The 26,740-nt window shown below is 29.6% G+C and overlaps 1 protein-coding gene and 1 pseudogene across 1 annotated transcript; one reads left to right on the top strand and one right to left on the bottom strand.

The window, feature by feature from the left end:
- Window positions 1-5,921: 5,921 nt before the first annotated feature.
- Window positions 5,922-6,362, top strand: LOC137839082 (secreted RxLR effector protein 161 pseudogene; annotated as a pseudogene).
- Window positions 6,363-8,059: 1,697 nt separating this feature from the next.
- LOC137839081 (cysteine proteinase inhibitor 10) lies at window positions 8,060-8,413 on the bottom strand. The gene has a single exon (XM_068648209.1). The coding sequence runs from the start codon at window positions 8,411-8,413 to the stop codon at window positions 8,060-8,062; it is 354 nt and encodes a 117-aa protein (XP_068504310.1).
- Between the last annotated feature and the right edge of the window lie 18,327 nt (window positions 8,414-26,740).

Below are 26,740 nucleotides of genomic sequence, written 5' to 3'. Positions count from 1 at the left end.
ACCTTGCCATTAAATTTGGGTGGATTGTGTCTCAAAAAATCCTCCAGACTAAAGGTATGGGGTTGTTGATGAAGTTGAGATGCTTCTGCTGCTAATCTAGCTGTTTCTAATTGATGAAGGGCGGCCTGATGCTGTTGTGCCATAGTAGCACTCTGTTGTTGCAAGGTTGTTGCCATCATCTCTATTGCCCGAACTAAGTTGGGCATATCTACTGGTGGAGGAGGAGTAGGTGGTCTACGTGCCATCTTCTAAGCACATAAAGAATTGGATTAGAAATTACTAAAAATTTTCAACTACATCTTTAAGACAAATTAACTTCAAAGAAATAATCATACGAAACAAGGAAAAACCAATCAAAACTTATCCCTAAAATGTACTCTAGCTACTTAGAATTAAGATAGAAAATAATCTTGATCTAGTCATGAGTGTGCACCCTCACCACTCTATCAAGATTCTTTTCATTCTTAATACTTTCATCTTTATTCATAACAATTAACTTGACTCGAACACAAACAAGATTTCAGGAAAACAACTTTGTCAAACATCTTATTAGAAACTTTTAACTAAGTCTTGAGGCTAGTTCAAACATCCAATACCGAGTGTCTACAGTGGGACCCGGTGTGTATGAACTCCCTCTCAGCTTTTCACCACCTAATATCTTAGTCTACATGACTTAGATCATAGTGAAGCCAGAGGATCTCCGTTAAACATAGGCTTTTCATACTTAATGTACCATCAAACAACAACTCATACATTATCCCAAATGTATGACATCACTTTCATACAATTTACATCATTCGCATATAATACATATCATTCAATCACATAACATTTAAAAATTCATATCATTCCAGAACTTTTCCAACGTCAAAAACAATATTTAACTCTCAAACTATCAAAATATAATATTTATAAAGTTTAAATAATATATAAACAAACACACAATATATAAACAAATAACACCCCTGCAAGAGAAATTCAATATTGGGACCACGTCCCTTCCGCATTCAGATCTTCTATCCTAGGGTGCTATAAAAAAATTAAATTTAGCTTCCCTTACCTCAATTGCTTGCTTTCCAAGCAACTTCTAGAATTTTATTTCCCACAATCTGGATAAGCTTCAAGATTTACGGGCTCTGTTTAGAAATCTGATCGGGTAGAAATGTTCCTTAACTCCTCAGCTACAGCGTGGTATGATCAGATTATAAAAAAGATGAAGTTTGGAAGAGAAAATTAGGAGAGAGGGAGAGAAAAGCATATGGAGGGAGAGAGAGAAAGAAAGAATCTGTGTGACGGGGCTGCTGCTTTTTTTAAAAAAAAGCGCTGTTACAGACAATGTCTTTTTAAGTGCTTCTTGGTTCACGTCTTTCAATAATTACTTTGTGAATTTTTTTTTATTTGAAATTCTCTTGGGTCAATCTATCTTAGAGTTTATTGAGTATTGTCAACTGAGTGTTTCTTCCAGCGTCTCCATTTCCATATTAATATGTTATTCTCTCACATAAAAAAAAAATTGGTATTTTAAAAAAATGTGTTTATTTAATATTTCGAATTATATAATTTGAAAGTTTTTTTTTTAAATTCGTAATTAACTTCTGAATTATATAATTTGGAAGTTTTTTTTAAAATACATAATTAGTTTATGGATTGTATAATCTAAAAGTCTTTTCTAATATGAGATTAGCTTCCAAATTATGTAATCCGGAAATCTTTTTTTAAATGCATGTCTGGATTACATAATCCAAAAACTACTCTAACTTCTGAATTATATAATTCAGAATACCATTTATAAAAATATATTTTGGATTATATAATCCATAAGCTATTTCCAAATCCTCTTCAAGATTATGTAATCCAAAATATAGAACACAAGAAAGATAAAAAAAATATTTTTATATTTTATATAGGGTGACAAAAAAATATATGGAGGTGCAAGAAGAAGAAGAAACCGTCTTCTCAAGTATACCTGAATTTCATTTTCTCATGAAACATGATTTTTTTTTCAAACCTTCTCGCACACTCACATGAAATGTCTATTTTGTCCTTAATAATTTTAAATTTTTGCCTTCCGGATATTCATATCCGTAATTCAAATGGATATACAAATCCAGAACTAATATGTCAATTTTGGATTTCACCATCCGGAAGCTTATTTAGACAACATAAATGACCTTCTGGATGTCAAGATCCGTAAGCAAACATAAATGAGTTCCGAATTTCAATCCTCAGCACCATTTACAACACACCATTCCGGATATGAAAATCCAAAACTCATTACTCATTTCCGGATATGACCATCCATAGACAAATGTGTGAAAAGAGCATAATGAGATTTTAAAATTTTCATTGAGTGCGAGTAAAAATTGATCGGGTGGAAGCAATTGCCCGAATGTATATGTAGAATAATTTTCTCATTCATAAAACCTCGAGACCAGACCCATCATGAATTTTTCATTTTTTTGTTTTTCCTCTAATTTTAACCTACATTATCTAGGCCTAAAATCATGATTTATTATCATTATAATATTAGTCGTTACTATTTTCAAAGCTACTTTTTCACAACATAACCATCAATGAATTTCTTTGAATTGCACTAATTATGGCCTTTGAAGAGGCCGAAAGACGAAGCGTCACTCTCATATCAACCGTTGGATCTCCTCGATTCAATGGTTCACGACAAATGACGTCAAAAAACCTAAGTCATCATTATGGGTCTCATCACATATTCGGCGCTGCCAACGTCACGTCTCAACTCCGGAAGCCCAACCATCACGACAACCTCAGACTTTTCAAATTAAACATCCTCGAGCTTGGTGGCAAGTGTATTGGTACGATCTGTACGATCGAAACCCTGACTCGGCACTCGGTCTAAACCGACCGACATGGCCAAAACCTTTACGCCTAAATATAATTAACAAGACTAATTAGTGATCAAGCACTAGGTAATGCACTCCTAAGCATGACCCAACTCCCTAATCCAACCCAATAACAAAGGATATATGATAATCATATAAATAAACATAGATTCCAAGAATTAGGTACGTCATCACCCAATATTAATAGCACCGAGTGTCAAATACCGAATTCTCATTTGAACGTCGAAGTATCTTTGCAGGTACCATCCGAGACCCGAGCTAGCTAGGAGGAGGAGCGAAAAGCGAGTATGAGAGTTCAACTGAAAGGAAGGAGCATAGGATCGACCGATCGAAGAGTGATTCGATCGTTCTCTTGGTTTCAATCCTGTTCGAAAATATATTTCAAAAGAGTCTTTAACACATACTCAATTATATGCTTTATTTTTTGAAATCTGACTTGATTATCAATTAGACATAACTACATTTAAAATCAAATTGAAAACACTTCGAAAATATATTTCTTCTATGAAATATTCAAGCACAATTTATTTTCATAAAATTATTTGTGCCCTTTAATTAAAATAAATTTTGCAAACAATTTTCTTTCTCAATTTCAACTATTCATTTTGATTTAAAACTTTATCAATTAATTCTTGATATCAAAATAAATATAAATTAATTCTTGATATCAAAATAAATTGAAAACATATAACAATCATTTTAACAATATATAGAATCAAAATATTAAATATGAAGACTTCTCTTTAAAGATCTTCTAACGGACATCATCGTCTATCATATAAACTTGATGATCATTTGATGCTCTCATGCTCTCTTTCAAGTGTATCTCTTAATAACATGATCCACTGAAGAAAATGCTAAAAGAAAAGTGTGTAAGTTCTTTGGACAATATATTTCTAAACGTGTTCTACCTAATGGGTTTATAATTTCTCTAAGGCTAGTATTTTCATTAACCTTATCGGTACATAGAGAAACTGAAACTCTCATAATAGTATTATATATTTTGTGGGTCCGAAATTTCTTGATAAAAATTCTCAAATTTTACAATTTTATAATGTTGACAGTAGTTACCTTCTCAAGTTTTGCTTCAGTATTATATAGGAGGAATTTGTGTAGCTTTAATCAAATTATTCCTAAATTTATGCCATTTGTTTTTTACCATGTTGAACAGTAGATAAAATATTCCTTGGTGCATAAATAGGTATTCACATAAAGGTAAAGAGAAAGATAAAATATTCCTTAGTGCATAAATATTATTCCCATAAAGGTAAAGAGAAATGCTTGATTTTTGGTAAATTCGAGAATAATTTAACTAAATAAAGTTTTTTCACTTATAGAAAGACTTTTGAAATGAGGATGATTAAAAAAAAATGAAGTATTAGCATAGTTGTAGAAGATAAGGGAAGAACTTGACGTCTTTAGCATAAGAGGGCTCGATACTAAAACATCAAGTTAGAAAAAAGCGCATATTAGATTAAATTCTATTGAAGGCAATGGTTTTCAGCTTGGAATCGATTACATACCTTGATGAACTTGAATCAAAATTCTTGAAGACGGATTAATTTTTTTGGCATGTACTATAAAACAATAATTAAATATAAAATAATTTTAAAATAAAAGCAATTAATTATTATATTAATTAAATTATATACTATTTTATAAATTAAAAAATTATTAAATATCTAAGATAATTTTGATTGATATTTAACATTAATTACCAAATTTTTTAGTTACAAACTACTTTTAAAATCTAAAATAATTAATAACTAAAATATTAATAATTAATAGTAATTTAGAAATTAATTTGTAATTTTTTATTAATAATAAAAATTAATTTAAATATTAATAATTTTTTAATTTATAAAATAATATATAATTATTTAATATATTAACTAATTATTTTTTATATTTAAAATTATTTTTTATTTAATAATTTTTATTTTTTATCGTATAATTAATTTTTTATATATATTTAAAATTAATTTTTATTTAATGATTATTATTTTTTATCTTTAAAATTAATTTTTATTTAATATTTAGTGAGTGTTCTTTCAAGAAGTTGGATTAAAAAGAACAATGATAACAATATTATTAATTAAAAAAATGTGATATTACTAATTAAAAGAAGAACCCAACACTAACAATAATTGGACAACTTAATAACTTCAACATAAATAGAGAAGCTATAAAATTTTTAAATATAAAATATGAAGCAATAATTCTATTAAGTGGTTAGATACCATGAAAGAAGAGTTGAAATCAATGGATCATAATGAAGTTTGGGACCTTGTTGAATTGTATGAAGGATGTAAAGGAGTTGGGTGTAAGTGGATTTTTAAGACCAAACGTAACTCTAAGGGCAATGTTGAAAGACACGGTTAAACTTGTTGCTAAAGGTTTTCACTCTAATAGATGATGTTGATTACAAAGAGACATTTTCTCCAGATTCTAAAAAGAATTTCATTTAGAATTATCATGACATTGGTAGCTCAGTATGATTTAGAGCTTTATCAAATGGATGTGAAAATCACTTTTATGAATGGGAATTTAGAGGAAGAAGTCTATATGGATCAATCTGAAGGTTTTGAAATTAAAGGAAAGGAACACACGGTGTGTAAGCTTAAGAAGTCAATATATGGACTTAAACAAGCTTCCCGACAATGGTATCTTAAGTTTAATGATACTATCACTTCCTTTCGATTTACGGAAAATATTGTTGATCGATGTATATATCTCAAGGTCAGTGGGAGCAGGTTTATAGTTCTAATTTTGTATGTTGATGATATTTTGCTTGCTGCTAATGATCTTGGCTTATTACATGAGACCAAGAAATTTCTCTAAAAAAACTTTGAAATGAAAGATATGTGTGAGGCATCCTATGTGATTGGAATTGAAATGATAGATCACATATCTCAGAAAGCATATATTAATAAAGTTCTAGAGAGATTTAAGATGGAAAAATGCTCTGCAAGTGTCGTTCCAATTTAGAAAGGGGATAAGTTTAGTTTTATGCAATGTCCAAATAATGAGTTGGAACATAAGGAAATGGAACAAATTCCTTATGTATATGTCATTGACAACTTGATGTATGATCAAACTTGTACCAGACCAGATATCAATTTTGTTGTTGGAATGTTAGGCAACTATCAAAGTAATCCAGGATTAGATTATTGGAAAGCTACAAAGAAAGTATTGAGATATTTACAAGGAACAAAAATTTATATGCTCATTTATTGGAGATTTGATCACCTTGAGGTGATAGGATATTCAGATTCAAATTATGCTGGATGTGTGGATACAAGAAAATCTACATTTGACTATTTGTTTCTTTTAGTTGGAGGAGCAATCTCATGGAAGAGTGCGAAACAATCTGTCATTGTTGCATCCACTATGAAGACTGAGTTTATGGCATGTTTTGAGGCCAATTATGGCTGCAAAACTTTATTTCAGGACTTGAAATTGTCGATAGTATTGTCAAGCCATTGAAAATTTATTTTGATAATATCACAACAGTCTTCTTTTCTAAAAACAACAAGTATTCAAAGGGTGCTAAGAACATGGAATTGAAATACCTTGTCGTTAAAGAAGAAGTTAAACAACAAAGGGTGTCAATTGAACATATTAGCACCAATCTTATGGTTGCAAATCCTTTGACAAAAGGTCTACCACCAAGGACATTTAATGATCATGTTGAAAGAATGGGTGTAACTAAAAACCCTTGTTGACATTATGATTGAGTTTATGTTCTTTATGTATTGGCACTCTAAGCTAAGTAGATTACTGTTTCTGATATTTAATGCATCTTGTTTTAGTGAAGTATTTGTTATATATACATAATGAGTTATGTTGATATAACAAGATTTGTCTTTGACTAAGACATTATTGTTGGACCATCGTGGGTCTTTCATTTATAGGTCATATTAAGTAGAAAACTAATATTGCACTACTTGGAAGGAATTATGTCGATTTAATGACATAAAACCGCTAAGACTCATATTAATCTATACTTAATGATGATATAATGATATAATCAATAACCTTATATTATGTGCACCATTATATTTTGTGGTTTATTTTCATTAACGTAGTTATGCCACATTGACCAAGTGGAATAATGTAAAATATGCATATATGACCTACGTGACATATATGTAGTTTAAAAGAAAATCATAAAATAAAAGATAATATTAGTTAGTTTTTGAAATTTAAAAACGTAGTTTTAAAATTAAAAATTTAATTTCTATATTTTAGGGACATTGATGGGAGGTGCATGATTGATTTTTTAAGAAAATGAAATTAATCCTCCTTCAACCAAGTACATAAAATACTTTTTTTCAACCAAGTACATAAAATACTTTTTTTCTCCATTTAACATATTCAAGAAGAAATCTTCATGAATTAAGGTACACATATTTAAATTTATAAAACTCTAACATAATTCTAAAATCAAACAAAATTCTCTAAAATCAAACAGATTAATAAATAACATTATTAAAAAGTTTAAAATATTAATTGTCATCTTGATATTATAGTAAATCGTATAAAGTAATTTATAAAACATTTAATAAAACACTAAATTCAATAAGTATAAGGTACAACACTCAATTTAGTAAGTATAAAGTAGAATATCTTGTCTTGTAATATAAATTTTTTTAACTTCTCATTTATTTAATTTAAAATTTAACATTCATTACTAGTAATTGTCTAAATCGATATTATCAATTATGTTATATGACGTGTTTCCCATTAAAGTTATTTTTAGTGATTATGTAAAGTAAAAAAATGATCATAAGAATATTTCGTTAGTCAGAAATCAAAATATTAATATAAATGTAGAAACTATTTATTTAAAATTAAGTATTTAAATCATTTCAAAAATACTTTTTAATAACAAGTAAAATTATTAATACAAGTATAATAATTATATCTAACTATATTTAAATTATTTCAAAAGCATTTGTTTAATAATAAGTAAAAAAAAAACTGCTAACAATGAATCTATAGTTAGTTTACACTTAATTTACATGTATCATATAATAAAAAAGACAAATCTTTATATGATATGGCTATCACTAAAAAAGCATTAATGTGTAGGAAATGGAAATTTCCAATTATACATAGATAGCATTTTTATATTTATTTCACAAGTTTTATTGTTGATCGACTAGCATATTTATTTTTGTTTATTGTGAAACAGTAAAGATTTGAAGCTCTTTGGACGATCCTTTCACTACCACAACGGAATCGTATATTACAGATTCTCTTGCCTCATTCTGATTTGTTGATATCTTGAGATAATACTTGGTCCCAGACACCACTTGCTTCTGCGCTTCCAGCACTGTCACAAACGCCACCACCGGCCTCATTGCCCCGCTCTCCTTCAACTTCCGATTACGCTCATCCACCGCGAATCGTCCCAAATCCTGCACCTCCTGGTTCGTCTTCGCGTCGGCGATCACCGTCTTCTCCCCGACCAATTCCCCGTACGGAATCCCACACAACACGCACGCCAACACCAGCAGCAGTGCCCATCTCATTGTCGGTGACCTAATCAACGCTGACATCGATCGAAAGTATGTATGTATGTTTGTAACGAAACTGATATACGATGTTGTTTATATAATAGAGAAGAGGGAAAGTTGTTTGAAGATGTATGAAATACTAACAAAAAGTTGGTGGCAGTGCATGTTGTTAGGTTTGAGCGAGCTTCACGTCGTGATCCATTCGTGGCTGAATGACGGTTGGTTGGTTTGTTGTGGTTACCGAAAACTGACACGTGGTCTCGCACTGATTCAAGAGATTGCCACGTTACGTGCATAACCGTATGATCTATTCGGATTCAAGTGGTTGAAAGCGTGCAATGGATTATCACACATTCCAAAGCATGGAATTGTAACTTTAGATCTATATTTACTAATTTTGACACTAACCATAATTGACCTTTTTTTAAATATGAGTTGACAATTCTAAATGAGTTGTTCACCATACAACTGTTAGGCCTCGTTTGTTTAAGGCTATGAAAAGGAAGCGTTTGATTTTAATTAAGTGTTTGATTTTTAAATTATTTAAAGAAATTATCTAAAAATGTTTAAGAAGACTTTAAAAAAAAAAAAATTGAGTTAAAGAAAATACGTATTTAAATTATTTAAATGTTATATAAAATATTTTATTATGTTAAAAATTATTTATTTTAAATTTATTTGAATTATATATTGTCATAAATATTTTATTTTTGAAATTATGATATAAATTAGTTAAATTAAATTTATTAAATTGATGAAGTGTTTAATTTTGAAATTATTTAAAAGAAGTTATCTTAAAAAGTTTATAAAAATTTAAAAACATGTAGAAAAATAATAATTGAGTAAGAAATAGTAAAAAAATACGTATTTAAATTTTGTAAATATTATATAAAATATACATAAATTTAAGAATATAAATTCAAGATGAAGTAATTAATAAATGTAAGATGAAGTAATTAATTAATACAAAATGTAATGGATGTATTTAAAAATAGAGAGTCAATTTTATCTAAAAATGTTTAATTTGGCTTAAGAAAAAAAAAGTTAGATAAAACTTTTGATTAGTAACTTAAATAAATTTAAATGTTATATATGTGCAATGGATGAATGAACTAGGGATTTTGCTTTGATATCCATTATAATTTTAAAGATGTTACTTCTCATAAATGAAGCATAAGATCATCTTAAAGAATTAGCGAAAATGTATACGATACAAACATATTAAGACTAAGTGCGTGACTAAGTAACTTATTCTTTATTGTTAGATTACTACAATATTCAAAGTGTTCCAAAGTTGACTACATGCTCTATAAATGTCATTGTTATCCAAAGTATGATCTCGAAAAGAAATTGATGTTTTCCAATTGAAGCACATAATAATGTAGTAAGTTTTAAGTGACGAGATGAACATATGCAATATTCCTTATAAGTGTGTTAATACAGTTTTCCAATGTACTAAATAATAGGTCTTTGACATAGTAATTTTAGTAGACTTAGTTCTTAATAAAGATAACATAAATAAGTAAATTTTGACTGAGTCCGATATAGAATGAACTTAAAATCATGGAATAGAGTTTATGATTAGATTTTGGATTATAAGTTAATAACCCTAGTCCATTGTCAAGGTAAGAGTTGAACTAAGAAGTGCATTGTAAAGGCTGAAAGAGAGTATCATGAGCAATTTGACAAATATGAGTCATTGATATTCGTGATAGTATATAGAATTAACTTAGAATCATGAAATATAGTTGATTATTTTTTATCTTTAAAATTAATTTTTATTAATTATTTAATGAGTGTTCTTTCAAGAAGTTAGATTAAAAAGGAACAATGATAACAATATTACTAATTAAAAAAATGTGATATTATTAATTAAAAGAAGAACCCAACACTAACAATAATAGTCGGACAACTTACTAACTTCAACACAAATAGAGAAGGTATAAAAGTTTTAAATATAAAATATGAAGAAATAATTCTATTAAGTGGTTAGATACCATGAAAGAAAAGTTGAAATTAATGAATCAAAATGAAGTTTTGGACCTTGTTGAATTGTCCGAAGGATGTAAAGGAGTTGGGTGTAAGTGAGTTTTTAAGACCAAACGTAACTCTAAGGGCAATGTTGAAAGACACGGTTAAACTTGTTGCTGAAGGTTTCACTCTAATAGATGATGTTGATTACAAAGAGACATTTTCTCCAGATTCTAAAAAGAATTTCATTTAGAATTATCATGACATTGGTAGCTCAGTATGATTTAGAGCTTTATCAAATGGATGTGAAAATCACTTTTATGAATGGGAATTTAGAGGAAGAAGTCTATATGGATCAACCTGAAGGTTTTGAAATTAAAGGAAAGGAACACACAGTGCGTAAGCTTAAGAAGTCAATATATGGACTTACACAAGCTTCCCGACAATGGTATCTTAAGTTTAATGATACTATCACTTCCTTTGGATTTACGGAAAATATTGTTGATCGATGTATATATCTAAAGGTCAGTGGGAGCAGGTTTATAATTCTAATTTTGTATGTTAATGATATTTTGCTTGCTGCTAATGATATTGGCTTATTACATGAGACCAAGAAATTTCTCTAAAAAAACTTTGAAATGAAAGATATGTGTGAGGCATCCTATGTGATTGGAATTGAAATTATTCGTGATAGATCACATATCTCAGAAAGCATATATTAATAAAGTTCTAGAGAGATTTTAGATGAAAAAATGCTCTACAAGTGTCGTTCCAATTTAGAAAGGGGATAAGTTTAGTCTTATGCAATGTCCAAATAATGAGTTGGAACACAACGAAATTGAACAAATTCCTTATGTATATGTCATTGGCAGTTTGATGTATGATCAAACTTGTACCAGACCATACATCAGTTTTGTTGTTGGAATGTTAGGCAAGTATCAAAGTAATCCAGGATTAGATCATTGAAAAGTTGCAAAGAAAGTATTGAGATATTTGCAAGGAACAAAAATTTACTGTTCATTTATTGGAGATTTGATCACCTTGAGGTGATAGGATATTCAGATTCAGATTATGCTAGATGTGTGGATACAAGAAAATTTACATTTGGCTATTTGTTTCTTTTAGTTGGAGGAGTAATCTAATGGAAGAGTGCGAAACAATTTGTCATTGTTGCATCCACTATGGAAGTTGAGTTTGTGGCATGTTTTGAGGCCACTGTTTAGGGATTATGGCTGCAAGGCTTTATTTCAGGACTTGAAATTGTTGATAGTATTGTCAAACCGTTGAAAATTTATTGTGATTATATCACAACAGTCTTCTTTTATAAAAACAACAAGTATTCAAAGGGTGCTAAGAACATGAAATTGAAATACCTTGCCGTTAAAGAAGAAGTTAAAAAACAAAGGGTGTCAATTGAACATATTAGCACCAATCTTATGGTTGCAAATCCTTTGACAAAAGGTCTACCACCAAGGACATTTAATGAACATGTTGAAAGAATGGGTGTAACTAGAAACCCTTGTTGACATTATGATTGAGTTTATGTTCTTTATGTATTTACACTCTAAGCTCATTAGATTACTGTTTCTAATATTTAATGCATCCTGTTTTAGTGAAGTAGTTATTATATATACATAATGAGTTATGTTGATATAACAAGATTTATCTTTGACTAAGACATTATTGTTGGACCATCGTGGGCCTTTCATTTATAGGTCATATTAAGTAGAAAACTAATATTGTAGTACTTGGAATGAATTATGTCGATTTAATGATATAAAACTGCTAAGACTCATATTAGTCTATCCTTAATGATGGTATAATGATATAATCAATGCTTAAGATATTTCAACATTATGTTATGTGCACTATTATATTTTATGGTTTATTTTTCATTAACGTAGTTATGTCACATTGACCTATGTGGTTTAAAAAAAATCATAAAATTAAAGATAATATTAGTTAGTTTTTGAAATTTGAAAAGGTAATTTTAAAATTAAAAATTTAATTTCTATATTTTAGGGACATTGATGGAATGTGCCCATGATTGATTTTTTAAGAGAATGAAATTGATCCTCCTTCAACCAAGTACATAAAATACTTTTTTCTCCATTTAACATATTCAAGAAAAAATCTCCATGAATTAAGGAAGACATATTTAAATTTATAAGACTCACATAATTTTAAAATCAAACAGAGTAATCAACTTACATTATTAAAATGTCTAAAATTAAACATCTTGATATTATAGTAAATTGTATAAAGTAATTTATAAAACATTTAATAAAACACTAAATTCAATAAGTATAGGGTACAACACTCAATTTAGTAACACTATAAGAAAATCATGAAATAGAAACAAATCTTTAGAGACCAAAATAATTAGTTACAATAATAACTTAAATTAGAGATCATATTAGAAACTTTAAAAAAAAAAATTCTAAATTAGTTTCTATTATTGTTAAATAGTTTCTAAATTGGTATCTAATTAGAAACCAATGTTTTAACTACCAATTATTTAGTTTCTAAATTTGGTCTCTAAAACTTTGGTTGCTAATTAGATACCAAACTATTTAACAATAATAAAAATTAATTTAGAAATCTATTTTTTTTAGGGATGGCAAAGCGGGCCAGCCCGCCCCGCATTGGCCCGCAAAAATGCGGGACGGGTTGGCCCGCCCCGCAAAGTTATTGCGGGCTAAAATTCCCGACCCGCCCCGCATAAGAGCTGGCCCGCAGGTTTGCGGGCCAGCCCGCGTTCTTTTTTTTAAAAATTAAATATTTATTTTTTTACATTTTGTTATTAAAAAATTGTCAAATTAAACCTATATATTTGTTATTATCAAACCTAATTTTTTTTCCTTCCTTTTCAAATATAGTCAAACATCAAAACATTAAGATAAATATCAAATATCACTATTCTTCCACTTCCAAAACATTAAAAATACCTAATTCCAAAACATTAAACATAAACATTAATTCAAAACATTAAACATAAACATTATTGACATTCTTCCATTTCAATAACATTGGATGCCACCTTAGTAGAACCTTTATCCATTTTTTCATAATTATAATCTTCCCCGTCATCTGCATATATTAAAACAATGACAATTAATTAATTAATTTTTCATAAAAATAAGATAACTTTTGGCTCAATTGATGGTTTGGTCATGGGTAACTTCTAAAATACCCTCTGCTTACTTCTCCTTCTCTAACTGGTGTCTTGCTCCTTTATCGTGTTTGAAATTGATTTAATTGGCATGACCCAGTTTAGGTTGCTTTGCTGCTATTAAGGATCAATATTTTTTTCTTGCGGGTTTGCGGGTCAGCCCGCTCCACCCCGCAACTGGCCCGCGCGGGTTGCGGGCTAATGCGGGTTAGCGGGTTGAAAAGGTCATCCCGCCCCGTGTTTTTTACCTGTGGGCCGCGGGCCGGCCCGCACGGCCCGCACGGCCCGCCCCGCTTTGCCATCCCTAATTTTTTTTAGTTTCTAAAATGGTCTCTAATTTAGTTACTATTGCAACTAATTATTTTGGTCTCTAAAAATTGATTTTCATTTTATGATTTTTTTGTAGTGTAAGTATAAAGTAAAATATCTTGTCTTGTAATATAATTTTTTTTAATCTCATTTATTTAAATTAAAATTTAACATTCATTATTAGTTGATTTAACATTCTTTATTAGTTGTTTATATCGATATTATGAATTATGTTATATGACGTGTTTCCCATTAAAGTTATTTTTACTGATTGTTACCCTAAAAAAATATCACAAAAATATTTAGTTAGTCAGAAATCAAAATATTAATATAAATATAGAAACTATTTATTTAAAATTAAGTATTTAAGTCATTTCAGAAATATTTTTTAATAACAAGTAAAAATTATTAATACAAGTATAATAATTATTTTTTATCTGACTATATTTAAATTATTTCAAAAGCATTTGTTTAATAATAAGTAAAAAAAAAAACTGCTAACAATGAATCTATACTTAGTTTACACTTAATTTACATGTATCATATAATAAAAAAAAGACAAATCTTTATATGATATGGCTATTACTAAAAAAGCATTAATGTGTTGGAAATCGAAATTTCCAATTATACATAGATAGCATTTTTATATTTATTTCACAAGTTCTTTTGTCGATCGACTAGCATATTTATTTTTGTTTATTGTGGAATATTTATTTTTGTTTATTATGAAACAGTCAAGATTTGAAGTTCTTTGGACGATCCTTTCACGACCACAACAGAATTGTATGTTATAGAATTTCTTCCGCCATTCTCATTTACTAATATCTTGAGATAATACTTGGTCCCAGACACCACTTGCTTCTGTGCTTCCAGAACTTCCACAAACGTCAGCTCCGGCTTCGCAGACGCCATCTCCTTCATAATCCGATTACTATCCTCCACCGCGAATCGTCCCACATCCTGCACTTCCTTGTTCATCTTCACGTTGGCGATCTTCGTCTTCTCCCCGACCAATTCCCCGTACGGAACCCCACACAACACGCACGCCAACACCAGCAGTAGCGCCCATCTCACTGTCGGTGACCTAATCAACGCTGACATCGATTGAAAGTATGTATGTATGTTTGTAACGAAACTGCATACGATGTCGTTTATATAATAGAGAAGAGGGAAAGTTGTTTGAAGACTTATTAAATACTAACGAAAAGTTGGTGGCAGTGCATGTTGTTAGGTTTGAGGGAGCTTCACGTTGTCATCCGTTCGTGGCAGAATGATGGTTGGTTGGCTTGTTGTGGTTACCGAAAACTGACACGTGGTCTCACACTGATTCAAGAGATTGCCACGTTAAGCGCATATCCGTATGATCTATTTGGATCCAAGTGGTTGAAAGCGTGCAATGAATTATCACACATTCCAAAGCATAAAATGGTAACTTTAGATCTATATTTACTGTTAGGCCTCGTTTGGTTTAAGGCGATGAAAAGGAAGCGGTTACTCTCTGTGAAGAAAGCATAGATATCAATGTAGATACAACCAAAGCCAAAAACACACCGAAAAGAAAGTTACAATTTACTAAATAAATATATATTTACTTAATTAATTAATTACAATTTACTTTCTTATTCTTTTCACTTTACACTTAAATTATTATTATTTTTATTTAAAATAAAATTATAATTTAACTATAAAATATAATCAAAATTATAAAAAATTATTATTATAAAATAACATAACTAATCATATTATATATCATAAATTATAAATATAAATAATAATAAAAATAAATATATTTTTTAATAATATAAAAATAAATTTATATAATAATTATATTAATTACAAAAGAGTAAAGATAAAAATAATAATATTATTTAATATAAAAATAAGTTTTTATAAAAATATTTATAATTATAAATATTTAAATTAAAATAATTATAATTTATAAATAAATAAATAAAATTATTTTTTAAACAATTTTAATATATAAGGGTAAATTTGTAAACTTACATTCTTATCAATTAAAAAAAATATAATTTCAATCACACCTATCACATCACTCACAAACTTGCATAAACTTTCCCTACACTTTCCACTCTATTACCTTAATCTAAACACCCTAAATTTCTTTACACTTTCCCTCCAAATCATCTCAAATCCACTCCCTTATCCAAACAAAACATTAATGTCGTATAAATAATACTATTTTTTTTGTTGGTTCAACAAAACTATCTGCACATTCAAGATTTCGGTGTTTTAGAATGTCAGTTTAGGTTTTTAGAAATTGAGGCTGAATACTTTTTCATGTTCTTTACATTCTCTTTTCTTCAATATTGGGACTGAATTTAGGTTTCTTCTTGTCCTCCACACCCTTTTCCAGGTTGTTCGCTAGCTTTCTCTTTTAGGTTCTCTGTAACCTTTTTGTGCAATGTTCGTCGTCCAGGGTGTATCTCTTTTCACGATGATTGGGTGACGGTTTCCTCTTCGACATCCTCTTTTCAGGGTGTCGTCTTCGACATCCTCTTTTCAGGGTGTCGTCTTCGACATCCTCTTTAGCTTCAGCAAGGCAGCCCCATACTTTCATATATCTAAGACTCAGTTTCCTTCCAGTCCAAATTTCATAAGGAGTTTTAGGGACAAATTTGGAAGGAACTCTATTGAGTATATGAAGTGCTGCTTTTAATGCCTCAGTCCAGAGGAATAAGGGCAAATTGGAGTTGGCTAACATACTACGCAACACCGTTTTGTTGAGGAGTAGTGGGCATGGTGTATTGGTCCATAATCCCCTGGCTTTTACAAAACTCATAAAATGGACCTGGGGCTTGTCCCAAATCAATATGTCTACCATAGTGATGAGAATCAAATAAAGGAGGCTTTTATTAAGGGAGGAAGAGGACATCCACCCTCACATTTGAAGTTCTTCCTTCTAGTCTTCTCAAAATTAAAAGAAGACATAAAATAAAGTAAGGATCAAGTCTAAAGCCAAAGAAGTCTACAAGCCGTCAAAGAATGGGCTTCAAATAAATATCTCTCTTTATAGTTTCTTTTATAAAATGTTGAATGTTTAAATATATAGTTTTTAGGAAGGTGCTTAGAGGGAAACCTTAGATACCTCTTTTGTAAAAGCATCTTTAGGCATTAGTTTAGAATTTTCTAGAAGGTGACTCTAGAAGTGAGTAGCATGCAAGGGACTTTTGGTTAGCTTGTTTTGTAAGCTTCATGACCAGCCCTTGCTCCTATAAAAGGAGGGCTTAGGTCTTTCATAATGCAGATTTGGAATTTGTAGTAAAGAAACTCTCCCAATTTGGTGATTGAGTGAGTGAGATTTCATTTCTCCTCTTCCTAGTCTCATCTTGAGAGCCTTGGTTCCCTCAAGTGGCGGCAATTCACACTTATCTTGGAGCAATCACACTTCAAGTGGCGTGTTCATCAACCAAGTTCTTCATCCACATAAGTTTCCTCTCTTCTCCATTTAGTTCTTCCATTTCCATGTCCATATGAACTCTAAAACAAGTGTAGTTTCTTTTATTCGGTTCATCTTCCTTTTCTTGCACTTTTGTTCGGTTCTTTTCAATTTCTTACTGTTTTAATTCAGTTCAGTAGCTCCTTTTCATGTTTTGTTCGGTTCAATTGCTTTCTTTAGAGTTTCAATCGGTTCATTTACTTTCTTGTTCAATTTAATCGGTTCAATTGGCAAGAAATGGGTCTTCCATGTGATTTTGGTGTTTGGTGCAAGTTTTGGTGAGTTCTTGAGACATAGAACATTGATCCATTTCTATTAAAAATGCCTATTCATGTCAAAGAATCATCTATATCTTGCTATTGGAATCATATCACATAGTATTCACCTCCTCTATCTGATCGCACAACTTTTATTTGAAGATCAAGTTGTTTTTCAACTTCAGTTTTATAATCTTTAAAAGTTGTAAGTGATTCAAATTTTTCCTTAATGAGATACAAGTACATGTAACGAGAATAATCATCTATAAAAGTGATAAATGAATTATGTCCTGTTATTCCAACGATGCTGTAAGGGCCACTAATGTCAGTATGAATAAGTTCTAATAATTTTGAACTCCTAGTGACACCTTTCTTAGTCGTGGATGTCATTTTGCCTTTGAGGCATTTGACACATGTTCCGAAATCAGTGAAATCGAGAGATGGTAAGACTTCATCCTTCACAAGTCGAGATAAGCGATCTCGTTAAATGTGGCCTAAACGTTGATGCCACAACATGGATGAAGTTTTTAAGTCTCATTTTCTCTTGGTTTTTGTTAAGTTCTCATTAATATTATATGATAACAAAAGGAAAAACTTGGAGACTAAGATATCAATTTTTTTTAAGAGTTTAACAAAATAAGTATTTTTTTTAAACATAATTACGGTATCATGAGATTCACCTATTTAATTCGATAAATAAAAGGAAACGCATAAATATTTTACTCGTAAACCCGATAAGGTGAGTAGCGGAATATTAGGGATTTGATTTTAGATTTGGTCTTCGAAATTTTAATTAGATTGATATGTTTCCAAGTTTGACATGACTGCTATTTTCAAAAATAGTAATAATAATAATAATACCCGAAAACTAATAAGGCAATAATATACTATCCTAAATAAGAAAAAACTTGGAGACTAAGATATCAATTTTTTTTTTTAGGAAAACACAATCAAATCAAATCCATTCCTAATTAAGGGAATCAATTGTATTTCGAAAATTTTAATTAAGGAAAAATATTATTTTCGAAATTTCATAATTTAGAGAATAATTAATTTTTGAAAATTCTTTATTCCTAATTTTCGAAAATTCATATGAACAACAAATAATGATGATGAACATAGAATCAAAATTAATTCCATTCCAAATAAGGAAATACTCATGAAAATTATGAAGAACACATAGCATTCATATTAAATTTTAATTTTCGAAATCTTAAAATAATTATGGATCTCGAAAAAAATTAAAATTTATTTTATGATATCAAGGTGGATTTTCAAAAATAAGTGGTTCAATAATATATCAAAATAAAAACATCGAAAAACAATAGGTTGAATCAAAATCCTCGTTTCTTCCAAATTTAGGGAAAACGAAAGAAGAATCGATTAAGCAACATAAACGCTCTGATACCAAATATTGGATTAAGATTCCTTAATCATATAATGAAACGTGAATAATGATTAAATAATACCTGGTAGACCCGTGATCGTATGGCTGAGGGACGAAGACATGATCTTGATCGGGTTCCCCTTTAGAGTGTATCGCTTAGAATGGAATTATGTGAGTAGAGAGACAAAGAGATGAGAGGCTCGAAAATCCCTTTAGGGGATGAGTTTCGGCCGTGTGATGTTAGAATATGAGGGTGCATAGTTGGATTTTTGGTGAGATTAATTAAAATTTTATTACCACATTTAAGATTAATGTGATCTAATTTCAAACCATAACCGGATTTCATTGGTTATTTAAACCTAAATAAGGGCTAGCAATTTAAATTTTTACGGAAGCAAAGAGGAGGCAAAGAAAACATGTGATAAAAGTAAACAAGGAAAGAATGACTAAGGCAAGCCAAGATTCGAACCCAAGTCTCTCCAGTAATCAAGGGAAGCATTGACCACTAAACCATATAAGTTCTTTGGTGATATTATCAATTTTATTATACTTATACATATTAATATAATTTATACATATTAATATAATTTATACATATTAATATAATTTATACATATTAATATAATTTATACATATTAATATAATTTATACATATTAATATAATTTATACATATTAATATAATTTATACATATTAATATAATTTATACATATTAATATAATTTATACATATTAATATAATTTATACATATTAATATAATTTATACATATTAATATAATTTATACATATTAATATAATTTATACATATTAATATAATTTATACATATTAATATAATTTATACATATTAATATAATTTATACATATTAATATAATTTATACATATTAATATAATTTATACATATTAATATAATTTATACATATTAATATAATTTATACATATTAATATAATTTATACATATTAATATAATTTATACATATTAATATAATTTATACATATTAATATAATTTATACATATTAATATAATTTATACATATTAATATAATTTATACATATTAATATAATTTATACATATTAATATAATTTATACATATTAATATAATTTATACATATTAATATAATTTATACATATTAATATAATAATTATTATTAATAATAATAAAATAAATTATATTTATATTATTAATATTATTAATATTTATTAATATTATTATTAACATTATATTCATACTAGCGGAAACACAGGCACTGACGTGCCTGTGTATCCGCATTTTTTATTTCTATTTTTTTAGTATTTTTTTTTTATTTTTCAAAAACAATTTCTCTTAATAACATTAAAATGAGAAGTTAAAGAGCATGCGGTTAAAGAGTAGTGGGAAGTATGATAAGTGGGTTATGTGTAGTGGAGAATCATAAAATCTGTTTCTTAAATCAATTTTAAAATTCTACAATTTTAATAAAAAAAAGAATATCAGTTTAAATCAGAAAAGTAACGTACCAAATCTCCACTCTCCTGTGGTCCACAAAATATTACAAATATCTTTAATTTTTTATTTAATAGAGAAGTATCTTTAAAACAGAAAAGTAACTAATCAATCTCTCCACTCTCCAGTTAAATAATAACAAATAAAATAAATTTTAAAATTAAAAAATTATTTTATTAATTTTTAAAATTATAAAATGTCCAAATAACCAAAATAAATTAATACAATAAATTTTTAAGTAAAGTTAAAATGAAAAGAAAATTAAGAGAGGAGAATAAGAAATGACACAATGACCATAATACAATAATAAAATTAAATATTAATATAAGGATAAAATAGGAAAAAAAAAAGAACAGTTAAGAGGGGAATCCCCTTTATATATAGGTATAAATTATTAATATTTATTAATATTATTCATATTATTAATATTTATTAATATTATAATTAATATTATTAATATTATTAGTATTAATATTCATATTATTAATATTATATTCATATTATCAATATTATATTCATATTATTAATATTATATTCATATTATCAATATTATATTCATATTATTAATATTAATTTTGATATAAATATACATTTAGATATTTATTGTGTGTGTATAGTAGTTTTATTTGACTTGAGTAATATTACTTTTATCCGGATATAGATAGATAGAGAGAAAAAAGAAGAAATTATATAATATTAATATAACTTTAATACTATAAATACATATATATTGATTAATGTATTTTTTTATTTAATCATTAATTTTTTAGAACTCGTGGTTAAATTTAAATTTACTTTCATATTATATATATATATATTAATATAAAATTATTTGATATCTTATTTTCAAATATAGGTTATTATAGGTAGTTGTGAAGTTTTTGTTAGATGGCTATATAGGTGCTTGTATATTACACTTCTTTTCTGATTTGAGATTCTTGTATAAGGATTGAAATATCCTAAAAATGTTTCCTTTAATTTTTTTTATTCTTTGTCGATAATTTTTTTTATATTTTCAAATATTTACTTACATAGATTAAAATTGATATAATGTATAATTTTTAAAATATTTTAAATTATAAATTATTTAATCACTTTATCATTATGATTTATATATTAGTAGAAAAGATTATTTAGTAACAACTTTTTACATAGATTTATGGAATAATTATTATAGTTTAAACTATAATGATATCCTAACTAGTAATCTGTATTAGAGATTTAATTAATAGTTAATGTAAAAGTCATCATTCTATGTTAAAAGATAATATTGTTTGTTGACAATATTCTTTACTATAACACACAAGTAAAACCAACTACCTATAATGAACTTAATTAAGTCAATATGATCGTAAAATAATAATTAATATGATAGTTGATTTTAATGTAATAGGTAATATGATGACTATGAGTATGACATATATTAAATGTGATTCATACTAATAGATAATATAATAAATTATGTTTAGATTCAAGTAGATTATAGATAAATTAAATGTAATTCATATGTTAATATTGTTAGTATTATTAATATTGTTAGTATTATTAATATTGTTAGTATTATTAATATTATTAGTATTATTAATATTATTAATAATAATAAGTATAATAAAAATCATAATAAAACTAAAGAATTTGCTTGGTGTAGTGGTTAAATTTTCTTTAGTTGTTGAAGGAACCCTCGAATCTCATTTATTGCTAATTTTATTTTATGGTGCCAATATTTACATACGGATTACATACGTATGTAATACCTATTTAGAGTGGGCGAGAAGTGTTATATTAAGGTCAGATACATGAACGAGCCAACGAGGAGAATATGACTTTCTTCGTTGCATTTTGTTTACTAGTAGCGGAAAAGGAAAATATTTTTTTGTGGGCCCTTGACAAACTTAAAGAGTTGTTTTTTAGAGTTGATTCATGCCCTAGGGTGGTGGTATGTGATAGAGATGTTGCCTTAATGAGTGCAATTAGAATGGTGTTTCCTAAAGCTTATAATTTGCTTTGTCGATTTCACATTGATAAAAATGTGAAAGAAAAATGTAAAATGTTGGTGCATCCAAGAGAGACATGGGATCAAGTAATGGAAGTGTGGGGATCTGTTGTGGATTGTGATATTGTTGAGGCCTTTGAAGATTGTGTCAATGCTCTTCGAGTTGTATGTTCTCCATGGCCTGTATTTGTTGATTATGTGATGGATACATGGTTACGTCCACATAAAGAAAAATTTGTGAAAGCATGGATAGATAAGGTGACGCACTTAGGAAACACAAGTAATAGAGTTGAGGCGGCACACTGTAGCCTACAGGGAGTTCTTCAGAATTCGATGGGGGATTTATGTTTCTGTTGGGATTCCATCAATAAGATGATTATTTTACAACATAATGCAATCAAAGCTTCATTCCAAAAGAGTCTGCATGTGGTTGGACATCGGTTTAAGGTTACAGCTTACAAATAATTGTTAGGTTTTATGTCTAAATATGCTTTGAACCTTATTTCGGAAGAGGTTGATAGAGTTAAATCAGTGGGGTTTGATAAAAGTAGGTGTGGATGTACTCTTACATGTACTCATGGTCTTCCTTGTGCGTGTCAATTGGCTTCGTTTGGTGTTGGTAGCATACCACTTAAATCAGTACATGTGATATGGACTCGTTTAAGCTTTGAAGACATTGCAACTGAACAATCTTCATCTGAGTTGTCAATTGATAAAGAGTTTGAGGTCATCGTGAAGCGGTTCAAAGAGTTGGATATTGCAGGTAAGGTTAACATCAAAAGTAAATTGCAAGAGATTGCCTTTCCCAAGAAGACATCTATTTACGCACCCGATCATAAGGTGAAAACAAAAGGTGTTGTAAAGATGTCTCGTCCTACCAAATTCATGAGATCAACTAAGCGAATCCCTTCTTATTTTGAACATGTGGATTTCTTACACTCACAACATGATAGTTGTGTATGCAAAAAATCTAATGAAGGAAGCTTACCATAAATTGTACCAACAAAATGTATTCTTTTTCTTGATCAGTTCCCTGTAGGGTATCATCCATACATTGTTGATGTTGTCAACGTTAAGGCTGATGACCATTGTGGCTACTGTGATGTTGCTGCCCAATTGGGAATGGGAGAGGAGTCATGGGTTGTTGTTCGAATGAATTTGTTAAAAAAACTAAGTGAATAGAGACAAGAATATGTTTCAACTCTTTGGTGGTGATGATAGATATGAATACTTGAAGATGCCTACGGATGGTCATATCCGGAAGTCAGTGAAGTGCCTGCGGATAAAAATATCCTGAAGTCAAAATGTTGCCTGTAGATAAAAATATTCGGAAGTCAAAATGTTGCCTATGGATAAAAATATCCAGAAGTAAAATTTTTTCTTGCGGATAAAAATATCCGGAAGTCACAAATGTTCCTGCAGATGTCCATATCTGGAAGTGAGTGAGGTGCTTACGGATGGCAGTGTCCGGAAGTGATGTAGGTTCAAATACTAAAACATTGTAATAAGGTTAAAATAAGGTTAAAATATATAAATAAGGTTCAAATACATTGAAACATATAAATAAGGTTAAAATACATTGAAACATATAAATAAGGTTCAAATACATTGAAACATATAAATAAGGTTCAAATACATTATCCTAATACATTATCATAATACATTGTCAATCATTCCTATGTGCATATACAACTCTATCATCAGTCGCTCATCGTGCTAACATAATGACTGCTTGTATGCCTTCCCAAACATGGGTGCCCTCCACGACATCGCCACGATTAAGTAATGGTTGCAATGTCTGTGTAATTCTACGACAAATACCCTACAAGCATGAATGAAATACTATTAGAAAAAGATATTACAAATTAATACATACACATTGTTAGAAGCATACCAGAGCAGGATGTTCGGGATGTGACTCCCCAGGATGATTTGGCACTGCTTCGTGATCACGTGCATCTGAGGGTACGGGTACAGGACGCTCATTTGTATTAATCACATATGATGTGATACAGATCTAAACCAAGACATGTACTCTTCAACGCAAGTGTCGGGATAAGGTGCTATGGCATAATCATGTATGACATAATCATTGAAATGTAACCATCGACGGTCCATTTCATTTGTATCCGGATGACCATGTCCAAGTACAGATGGGTTGCAAGGGATGATCTGTGTATATTCATACTGACGCAAAACACATTCTGACATGTGCAATTGTGTCCAATTTCCAAGCCTCAAATAACCATAGAATAAGGAAATCCACTCAAATGGAGGTTCTTCCCTGTGCTCGTTGTATGGACAAAACCGAATGGAAGTTGGTGTTAATGTATCCAACTGTGGTCGAACAACAACAATTGAAGTACCTTTTCCAGCATCATACAGCCTACATCGAGGTTGGTCTTCAGAATACAGTGCTTGCATACGTCTCATCCCTATAGAAGGGAAGTGTTCATAAATCCACCCCTGCAACAATGTCGCATAACCAGCTAGTTTTTTAGTGTTTGCATAACTACAATCTCCTAGCTGCTCATACATGTGAGTTAGGGCAGTTGATGCCCAAGAATATCCCACGGTAAGCCTCAAATCAACAAAAAACCCAAGATAAAACACTGACTGATGTAGCACTCTTGTCCGCAAAAATAGTGCAACCGACAAGGTGAAGTAAGTAAGCTCTGACAGCCACAGTCCACTGCCTCCTTGAGCATGCGTCTTCATACACATCTATTAACCAACTCAAGCGCACATGAGCTCATCGGCAGTGTCTTGTTTCTTCAGATGCAAGTCCATGGTCAACACGGAGGGATTCTACCAATAAATCATTCGCCAAATCTGAATCTAAGGTTTTTTGCGTGTAAAAATGACCGACAATGGATAAATGCAACAAATTTGATAGATCATCGAGAGTGATGGTCATCTCCCCAACCGGTAAATGAAAATTGTTTGTCTCTGCATGCCACCTCTCTACAAAAGCACACAACAGTCCTCGGTCTAAACTCTCAAAACTAGTATGAAGCAGACCACCTAAGCCAGACAATTCTTCAACAGCCTGTATGCGCTCATAAGGTGCTCCTAACTTATTTATCTTCCTCCCATGTGAAATGACCTTCAGCTTTCCACGATTCTACAATAATCAACATATATCATCAATAACATACCAAATACAAAAAATTATTTTCCATTACTTACCAAACCATCCCACAACTGTTTGGCTAAATGATGTTCATAATTAATGAGTAAGGACTTATCCAATGGCCCTCCTGGATATCCTTCATTATCAACTTCAATTTCTTCTTGTTCAATATAATCTTCAAACTGTTCATTTGGAATTGAAGTACTAGGGTCACCCCGTTCTCTTATAACCGATGCAGTTGGTCGCACATGATCCAAATTAGAAGTTCCTCCACCTCTAGTCCGCACCATCTTACATTTCATAAAAATAACATTCAATCCAATATATATAAAAAATTATAACACATATAGTATAAAACAACAAATGAAAAATTCCATAGAAGCCAAGTGTGTAAGAAAAGATGGCTTTAAACTAGAGGGGGGTGAATTGTTTAAAGAGGGTTTTCACAAACTTTTAAAACAAGAATGAATTTATCTCAGGAAACAATTGATTCAGAAATGCAGTTCGCCAAAACAGCAAGCAAAAGGTGTAGTACCAGAAAAACAATCGGTTGTTTCGTAGAAACAATCGGTTGTTTATACCACTAAACAACAAAATAAAACTGAATTTAAAGAGTTAGAGATAGAGAGATTGTACACAGTTGTTTATACTGGTTCACTCCTAACCAGAGCTACATCCAGTATTCTCAGAAACCCTGAGGAAATCCACTAAGCAATCACACCTTGATTACTTACACAACAACCAAGAGAATGACCTTGAACACCTCAAGAAACACACTCTCCTTGGCCAACACTAAGATTGCTGATCATGAACCCCTCAAGAACACACAACCAATCTCAGCAAACACAGAAACGAAACTTGTTCAACAGAGTACAAGGATTACACTTGTTACAGAAGATAATCTGAAATCAATACAAGCAGAATCCTATTCCAACACTTTGATCAATCACAAATTCTTAGCAATCTCAGCTCTTTGAAAAACTCAAAAAACAAACTCTAAAGAAAAACTTGTCAAAGATTCTTAAATCTCAAATATGTTTTTCTGAATATATTCAAAGATGTAGTTTGTTATCAAATCTTAACAAACTCTTAAATTGCATTAAAAGATTGGTCAAAGCATTTAATGACTGGAGCGTAAGTAGTTAAATCATTTAAAGCTCAGTCAAACAGAAAACAATTTT

This window comes from Phaseolus vulgaris, chromosome 3 (assembly GCF_051622355.1).
Source record: "Phaseolus vulgaris cultivar YP4 chromosome 3, ASM5162235v1, whole genome shotgun sequence".
Classification (NCBI taxonomy): domain Eukaryota; kingdom Viridiplantae; phylum Streptophyta; class Magnoliopsida; order Fabales; family Fabaceae; genus Phaseolus; species Phaseolus vulgaris.
Note: the sequence above shows the minus strand (reverse complement) of the source record. Positions and strands in the feature narration are given on the sequence as shown.